General features: G+C 49.9%; 1 protein-coding gene across 1 annotated transcript; it reads left to right on the plus strand.

Moving 5' to 3' along the window:
* The first annotated feature begins 2,336 nt into the window (after positions 1-2,336).
* Positions 2,337-8,716, plus strand: RNF139 (ring finger protein 139). Its single transcript, XM_052704829.1, has 2 exons — positions 2,337-2,532; positions 6,661-8,716. Exons 1-2 carry the CDS (start codon positions 2,352-2,354, stop codon positions 8,466-8,468), a joined length of 1,989 nt encoding a protein of 662 aa, XP_052560789.1. The 5' UTR covers positions 2,337-2,351; the 3' UTR covers positions 8,469-8,716.
* Positions 8,717-9,083: the final 367 nt, after the last annotated feature.

A 9,083-nucleotide genomic window follows, 5' to 3' on the forward strand; every position in this document is an offset into this window, starting at 1 on the left:
TTTTATTTCCATTTAGCAGCCTAACATAGCAGTCAGTTCAGTAGCTGGGGAGTAAAGTCATTCAGGAAGGTCTGAATCCCTTTGATACGGCCATTGTCAGCCATGTGTGTGAAACAAACACTTTTCACATTTCAAACCCTAACCTCTAGCTGCTGTTTGGCGCAGGGAAAGCCACTGGGTCAGAGTTATGCCTTTCAGCATGCCATTAAAAAATGCACTTTGTCCATGCACACGGGTTTTGTAATGCAATCCTTTAGCAATCTGGCAACTTTTCTGGTTTTGTTAGCATGGGGTATTGCTTAGGAAAGTGCCTATGCAATTCTCTTGGGCCTGGTCCAAAATCCCTTGAAAATAATAGAGAGGGTTTAAACCGTGAGCTGGTGGGATGTTTGGAATGGCTGAATGGTGGCAAGTAAAGCTGGGGGCAGGCATTTGAAGAAAGCATCAGTATGGCAGATGCCAAAAAGCACGCGAGCTGACCTCAGCCTGGCCTTAAAACAGGTTTTCATTCACACAAGCAGTGAGGTGTAAAAGCTTTGTGAAGGGAAAGAATCTGGGGTTGTCAGCTGACAGCCAGCTGAACATGAGCCAGCAGTGTGCCCAGGTGGCCAAGAAGGCCAGTGGTATAGAACCATAGAATCCTTAGAGTTGGAACAGACCTTTAGAGGTCATCTAGTCCAACTCCCCTGCAAAGAAAGGGGACATCCACAGCTTGAGCAGGTTGCTCAGAGTCTGGTCCAGCCCGGCCTTCAAAGTCTTGAGGGATGGTGCATCCACCAAATCTCTGGGCAGCCTGTTCCAGTACTTCACCACCCTCACCCCCATAGAACCATTATGGTTGGAAAAGACCTTTAAGGTCATAATGTCCAACTACCCACCCACCACCAATACTGCCCACTAAACCATGGAATCATAGAATCACAGAATCACAGAATAGTTGGGGACTTCAAGGACCATCAAGTTCCAACCCCTCTACCACATGCAGGGTTTCCAGCCACCAGATCAAGTACTAGGTCATATTGCCAAGGGCCCCATCCAACCAGGCGTTAAGCACCTCCAGGGCATCCACAACCTCTCTGGGCAACCTGTTCCAGAGCATCACCACTCCCTCCAGTATAAAAAAACTTCCTCCAGTATCTAATTTCTTTAAGGTGGGGAGATTTAAATTAGATGTCAGCCATGTCCTACATCTATGCCTTCCTTAAACACCTTCAGGGACAGTGTTTATGCCACCTTTCTGGGCAGCCTGTTCCAATGTCTCACCACTCTGAGAAGAAATTCTTCCAAATACTCAACTTGAACCTCTCCTGGGACAACCTGGGCCCATCCCAGACTGTATCATCAGTAGCGCAGCCAGCAGGAGCAGGGAGGTGATTGTCCCCCTTGTACTCAGCCCTGGTGAAGCTGCACCTTGAGCACTGTGTTCAGTTTTGGGCCTGTCCCTACAGGACAGACAGTGAGGCCCTGTTTTTTTTTTTTGAGGCCTCTTATTTTTTTGTTTTTCTTAACATCAAGCTAACTTGATACAAAATTAGGCAGTCTGTGCACTTGGGCTGTCTGTCGAGATACACAAGGAGGGAAACACAATTCCAGAGGCAAATGTTTTTTTTTCCCACACGCTCCAGCTCTCTGTTACACAGTGAGGATGACAGAGGTCTTGCATCACGCACCCCTAATTAATGGACCATTCCTTCTCCCACGTGCATTACTCGGGGAAGCCGAGAAGTGGCTCTGCCCACACCCGGAGCGGGAGGGCAGACGTGTGGCAATCGCACGGGGGAAGCTCACGCAGCAGCCCGGGCTGCGGAACGTGCTGGAACCGCACGTCCTTCAGAGGGCGGTCTGACACAAAGCGGGCCCGCAGCTGGCGCAGCAGAACGCACTGACAGCGCATCCAAACAAGCAAGCGCTTTCATTTGGGAAGGATTCCCCGCGCGGGAGGCTCGTAGGCGCCAGAGGAGTTCACCCCTGTGTATCGCCGATGTCACAGCACGCGGGCTTCCCCTGCGTTCCGCCAACCGGCTCCGCCAGAGCCGAGACGAACTCCGCACAGCCCGGCCCCGCGCTCACCCCAGGGCCGGGGCCCTCCGGGGGCGGCGGGGGGGAGCGGGGGCGGCGCCGCACTCTGTGACGCCCCGCGGCCCCGCCTCGCCGCCCGGCCGGGCCCGGCCCCACGGAGGGACCGCAGAGGGAACATGGAGGCGGCGGCGGCGCGCCGGGGGGCCCGGCCGGGTCGGGCGGCGGCGGGAGCGGGGCGGTAGCGGCTCACCGGGTTCCCTCGCTACCCCCGCGGCCGCCACACCGCTCCCGAGCGGGCGGGAGGCGCCGGCGGCCTTTCCCCTCGCCGGGGGATGGCGGCCCCGGGCCCTCCGCAGCTCCCGTGGCCGCGGCCGGGCCCGCGGCTGCGGTCCGGGCTGGAGGTCGCGCTGCGGGTGCCCAGCCTGTTTCTCATCGACGCCATCTTCAACTCGGCCCCGCTGCCGGGCGGCTCCGTGTGCGCCGCGCTGCTGGGCGTGCTGCTGCGGCTGCTGGGTGAGACACCGTCCGGGCCCGGCGGGGCGCTGGGGGCGGCTCCGGGCGGCCCCGTCCGGGCCGGGCCTCGACCTCGCTGCTCCTTCGGCCCCCACCTCCCCGTACTGCCGGCCTCGTTCGCAGCTGCTGTGCCGCCTCGGGCTCTCCTCGGCCCCTTCCCTCAGCTCCGACCCCTTCCTTCCCGCTGCCTGCTTTCTGCTGCCCCGGTCTCTTCCCTCGGCGCTGTGGCTGTTGTCTTCCCCCTTCTGCCGGCCGGAGCGCCGTCTGTCCCCGTGGCCCCTCTCAGTATCCCACACCCATCCCCGATCCCGGGTTCTCTGTGTGCGGCCCCGGCTACAGGGCGGCGATGTGCGCTGCTTTCTGTTGTCCTCGCAGCGAACGGGGCCTCGGAAGCCACTCGAGGTTGGTGCGAGCGCTGCTGGGTGCCGTGTGCCGCGGGGCCAGCTGCTGCCGGGTGCTGCCGGCTGCCACTCGCAGTGTCTGGAGGCTTCCACAGCGTGTGGCAGCCATGTGACGCCGCGGCTGTGCGTTTCATAGGCGCGCGTCGGTAGCTGCCTGGCCGAGGTACGCTGCCAGGTCCCTTACCTCGGGAATGGCAGCCCGAAAGCGCCCCAGACTGAATTCACAAACTTGAGAGCTCTTCCAACTGGTTGCTTTCCAGCTTTTTCTGCTTTTCTTTTTTTTCTGGAGGTTAAGTCACTGGTCTAACAATGTGGTGCTGTCTTTGTTATGCTGCGCGGTGCTGAGGGGTTGTGCACCACGAGTAACGCTGCCTGCCGCTGTGAGAGCGAAACTGAACTGCAGTGGGGATGGCAGTCCGAGACAGGAAGGAACAGGGACGCTGAAACGCAGCCGGGAGCTTTGCAGGCCTGCGGCGCGCTGGCTTGGTGTGGTTTTGGTGTTTGTGTCAGGGGAAAAAAAAAAAAAAGGCAGGGACATGGGTGGTACAGCTGTCAGGGGAGGAAAGTCAGAGGAGAGGTTAAAAGGGAACATAAACAGCAAGAAGTGCAGTGGGGATGGTGTTGCAATAGCAGAGGGGAAAAAGGGTGAAGTAAAGCAGGGCAGCAGGCAAGAGGAGAGCCAGGAGAAACCCGGAGGAGGGGTTTGGTTTGGGCTGCTGCTCTAGGGAGCACAAGGCAGCTCCACAGGGCAGTGGTCACAGCCTGGAGCTCAGGGAGCTTTTGGGCAGTGCTCTCAGAGATCTGGGTTTGAATTTTGGGTGTGGGAGCCAGGAGTTGGACTCCTAATCCCGGCGGGACCCTTCAGGGTATTTGTGATTCTGTGCCTTTTTGCAGCAGGGATACCCCTCTTATTTCCCATTTCTGGAGCTTCTACCTTTACGTAATTGCTAAGAGTGCATCTCACTGGTAAGCAGTTCCTTTAAAAAAACAATGACGTTGCAGCACATCACTAAAGCAATTTTTGGGAGCCATTCATTGAGTAATAGAGATGCTGTAGGAAGCGCCTTGAACTTAGTCCAACATAAATGGGAATAGGAGATACATTTTCAGATGATCTCTCTTAAGTGTGTGATAATGAGATTAAGTTATGAAGGACTCTTCAGGATTGTGATCACTTTGCTGGAAGGGTGTGGGGAACTGGTTGATCCCTCCCCTGCCTCCAGTGAGAGCTTTGGGAGCAGTTTGTGAGGGGCTGTGATTTGAGACAAGTGGGCTGTGGTTCTCAGCTTTCCAAAAATTAAATAAAATTGTAACTGCTTCAGGATGATGCTAAAGACTTTCCGTGTGGTTCAGTCAGTAGTTATTTTTTTCCTGTGAATTTAAGGATTACAGGGTGCTGCGGTTTAACCCAGCAGGCAGATCAGCACCACACAGCTGTTCTGTTGCTCGTCCTCCCTCAATTGGATGGGGAAGAGAATGGGGGCAGGGGGGGATAAAACAAATGGATTGAGATGGATAGTTTAATAGGACAGAAAAGTGAAGGGGAAAATAATAATAGTAATGCATAACACAGTTGCTCAGCACCTTCTGACCAATGCCAAGCCAGTCCCTGAGCAGTGGCAGCCCCAAGTTCTACAGTACAAGAAGCTGAAACGTTCTTTGCTCTGTGCAGCATGGCTCAGCAAGACCAAAACACTGGTGTGTTATCAACGTTCTAATCTGAAATCCAAAATACAGCACCAGACCAGCTACTGGGAGAAAGTTAACTCTGTCCCAGCCGAAACCAGGACACAGAGCTGGGGCTTTGCTGTTGTTTGGACACGCTGAGATATTTATGTTGGATCTTGCTGTAATTAAATACAGGTGAAGTTGCCCTTTTTTGTTACCATTTGCTGTCTCTGAACAGCTAATCTTAACTGGAGAGACCTGATAGCTTTCAAAAATGGTGTCGAACAGCTCTGAATTACTCTGGGATATGTTTTACTTCAATAATGCTAACGGGAGTTTGTATGATTTTTAAAAAGCTTTAATGCAGGAATGCTCAGTTGGATTCTTCCTTCACTTTCGTTCTATGCACGTTCATTGGGTTGGACACACTGCAGAAGCAAACTGCAGTGAAGTTTGTCTTTAATCTTTCAGGCTAACCTTGCTTTGTCTCCGCTGTTCATCTTTCAGATTCTGCGTGTGCATTGTAAGCATTTCCACTGCGCAGAACCACTTGGTCATGGCAAAAAGATGGATGGTGTGCCATGGCCGGAGGAGAGGAGTGGGGTGCTCCCCTCCCCTGCCAGAGATCCCAGTAGCCTCTGGGCTCTTTTCAGGCTCCCTGCGGGCCTTGGCTCCTCCACATGTATTGGCAATATATATGTTGTACATTTTGCTACGGCCCCAATGGGGGAGCCTGCAGGTGTAGCTTTTCTCTCTTATCAGTTCGCTGTAATATTGTTTCAGGGATGGCTTGCACATGAAAGGTCAGTATTTTAAGATGACATGCAGGACCCAACTACCCGACTCTCCTATGGTTGTTTATTATGGTATGCATGAAAAGGCAATGAAATGGTCAGACTCATTTTAGAAAGCGTTGTGTCTCGTGAGTTTGAGCTTTTTATGGAAGGACTGAGCAGAAGGCACTTCCTGAATGACTGTGTTCTTCCCTCAGTCAGCTTCCCGAGGTTAATGATTAGTTAAGGAGAACATTGTTACATCAGCCAGTGCTGCTTGCAAGGAGTACCTTTAAGATGCAGTAACTTTTTTAGGAGTACTCTGCCTTTTGCTATTAATTCTTGTTCATTTTTTCCCTTCTTACTTTTACCGTTTCTTCCTTGCATTCTACATTACAAAAAAATATACTGCTGTTGCTCCGTTCAATTATAGGTGGAGAATGGGGGACTTTCCCAAAGCCTTTCAGAGTGCTTCACCTGGTGGGGTTACACCAGAGTTAATTGTGTGATGTAGGAAAGCTGTTAGCCTCTCGGTGACCTGCCTGCCTCGTCCCCTAGCTCTCTTTCATGCCTGTCCTCTGAGAAAATTTGTCTCGACTGTTTTGCAGGCTGTCCTGACACTTTGGCCAGTGTGGGTGTTTGTAGTTAGGTGCTTTGCTCAGGTGAAGAGGGGCTCAATATTGAATAAATGTGTAAAATTCACTGAATTTACTGGTGCTGTATCTGGTAATTCTTTCCTGCTTTTAGAGTTTACCTACCTGTAGATATCAGGGCTGGCTGGGGAACAATCTTTGAGGACTTGGACATTGTTGGTGCTCCAGTCTGAAACTGTTAAGATAGACTTAATAACAGTGCTGACTTATGCTTAAATTGGCTCTCCATCACAGCAGTGCACATCTGTATTAAATACAGATCATAGAAGTGAATCAGATTATCCCCAGTTGGAAGGGACCCACAAGGATCATGGAGTCCAACTCCTGGCTCCGCATGGACCACCCAAATCCAAAACGTGTGTCTGAGAGTGGTGTCCAAACGCTCCTTGCACTCGTGCAGCTCAGGGCCATGCCTGCTGCCCTAGGCTTTGTGTTCCATGCCCACTGCTTTTTTCTAATCCTCAACCTTGCCTTCTCCAGATAAAAGTGGTTCTTTAGTCTGTTCTCTGAAGATAGCGTCATTGCAAATGCAAAGTTAGGAGTGTCTAAAGGGAGAGCATTGCTGCAAAGCTAGTAGGTAAATTCTGTTACTCAGTTTCTGCTGAGAACTAAATGGTTCCCATCTGTTTTTAGGTGTCCTTGTATCCAGCATTGTTCTGGTGTTACAACAGCGAGCACTTTTCAAGTTTTATATGATCGCCTCGGCATTTCTGCTGGCTGCAACTTCAGTGTTGGTGAATTACTATGCTTCTTTGCACATAAACTTCTACAGTGCCTACTACACAGCAGCTTTTGGAATTCAGTTCCTCCCTCATAAAGGACCTTCGCTATGGATGGCGCTTTCCATCCTTCAGCTTACCTTCGGAATCGGATACGTTACGTTGCTGAACATGCAGTCTGTATATTCCCAGCTAATCATCCTGGATATACTGATTCCTGTAATTGGCTTGGTTGTTGAACTACCTTTACATGTCCGACAGATGCTAGTTTTTATTTCAGGCCTAGTGCTGACACTGAACACCACAGTCATTTTAGTTGCGAAAATCAAGTGGTTCTATTACTCAGTGCGGTATGTTTATCTGCTGGTGAGGCACATGTATCGCATTTATGGATTACAGCTATTGGTGGAAGATACATGGAAAAGGATTCGATTTCCAGCTGTTCTGCGTGTCTTCTGGCTGACGAGACTTACAGCACAAGCTGTGGTATTGACATATGTTGTAAAGATGGCTGAAACTAATACGGAAGACAAATTCTTCTTGATTTCGTGGGATAATTGTTGGGAACTGATCTGCAGCCTAATAATAAGTGGGTGCGATTCTACCTTAACTGTGTTAGGCATGAGTGCTGTCATTTCCTCCATAGCACATTATTTGGGACTTGGCATCTTGGCCTTCATTGGGTCGACCGACGAGGACGACAAAAGGCTGGGTTTTGTAGCACCTGTTTTGTTTTTCATTTTGGCTCTGCAGACTGGTTTAAGCGGACTGAAACCAGAAGAAAGACTAGTTCGTCTGAGCCGAAACATGTGCCTTTTGCTAACCGCAGTCCTGCATTTTATCCATGGAATGACAGACCCCGTGCTGATGTCTCTCAGTGCCTCCCACGTGCCGTCGTTCCGCAGACACTTCCCCGTGCTGTTTGTTTCAGCTTGCCTTTTCATCCTGCCGGTTCTGCTCAGCTACGTCCTCTGGCACCACTACGCACTGAACACGTGGCTTTTCGCAGTTACTGCGTTCTGCGTAGAGCTCTGCCTGAAAGTAATCGTTTCTATCACTGTTTATGTGTTGTTTATGATCGACGGCTACTACAACGTGCTGTGGGAAAAGCTTGACGACTACGTCTATTACGTTCGCTCCACTGGCAATATTATTGAGTTTATATTTGGAGTCATCATGTTCGGAAATGGAGCTTACACAATGGTTTTTGAATCGGGAAGTAAGATCCGCGCTTGCATGATGTGTCTGCACGCGTACTTCAACATCTATTTGCAAGCAAAGAATGGCTGGAAGACTTTTATAAATCGCAGGACTGCTGTTAAGAAAATAAACTCCCTTCCAGAGGTGAAAGGAAGCCGGCTCCGTGAAATAGATGACGTATGTGCAATCTGCTACCACGAGTTCACCACGTCTGCTCGCATTACTCCGTGCAACCATTACTTTCATGCACTTTGTCTTCGGAAGTGGCTGTACATTCAGGACACTTGCCCCATGTGCCATCAGAAAGTGTATATTGAGGACAAGGAGAACGCCAACATCTCTAACAACAACGGGTTTGTGCCACCAAATGAAGATCCTGTACTAGTTGCAGAAGAAGCTGCTGACGCTGAAAATGAATTAAATGAAGATAACGACAGCTTGGATAGTGGCGAAGAAGATGATGATGGTGTGGAACAGCACTTGAATGAGACTCTTAATGCTGACTCTGATTCTCTTGGGTGATTAAGATGTTCTTTCCTAAGCCGTGAGGTATTTGTCTAAATTGACTCAAACAGAATAAAAGCATCACTTTGTAGTTATTGTACTTTTAAGCACAACAGCAGTATCTCGGTGTTGAGTCTGTGAATGGTGGTTGTTTACTGTGGTGTGTGCTACTGTAAATATACCTCTAATTTTTGCTGGTCTCTTTCATGACCACCTTAAATTATGTACATTATTGTACATGGAATAAAATGTTTTCACGTTTTTAAGATGGTTGGAAAAACACTCTTTAATTGATGTAGTGATAATGCTGTGCCAAAGACTGCCTACCAGTAATCCCTGATCAGTGAGTTCTGGATGTAAAACACTGGTGAAAACAGACTGTTCAGCGGGTTAAATCAGAAACGAAAAGCTTGAACCAAAGCAGCTTTACTTAACAAATTCAGTATTAGCAGAGCTTTATCACTTAAAAAATAGTGAGTTGTGTTTAAAAAGAAAACAATGCAAAGCTTAGGTTGGTAGACTTAACACTACAGCATTTGCCGAAGTGGAGCAAAAGATGAAACCGCTAAGCTTTCTGGTCAAGCAGTAAGCATGCACTTGATTGTTAAGCACTTCTGAATTACCAGTAGTAAC

This window comes from Tympanuchus pallidicinctus, unplaced genomic scaffold (genome assembly GCF_026119805.1).
Source record: "Tympanuchus pallidicinctus isolate F22 unplaced genomic scaffold, pur_lepc_1.0 scaffold5, whole genome shotgun sequence".
NCBI lineage: Eukaryota > Metazoa > Chordata > Aves > Galliformes > Phasianidae > Tympanuchus > Tympanuchus pallidicinctus.

Bases quoted from the DNA above. Each gene is read 5' to 3' on its own strand.
- RNF139 (XM_052704829.1), top strand. From the start codon at position 2,352: ATGGCGGCCCCGGGCCCTCCGCAGCTCCCGTGGCCGCGGCCGGGCCCG. The intron at 2,533-6,660 runs GTGAGACACCGT...ATCTGTTTTTAG, and splicing joins CGTGCTGCTGCGGCTGCTGG to GTGTCCTTGTATCCAGCATT.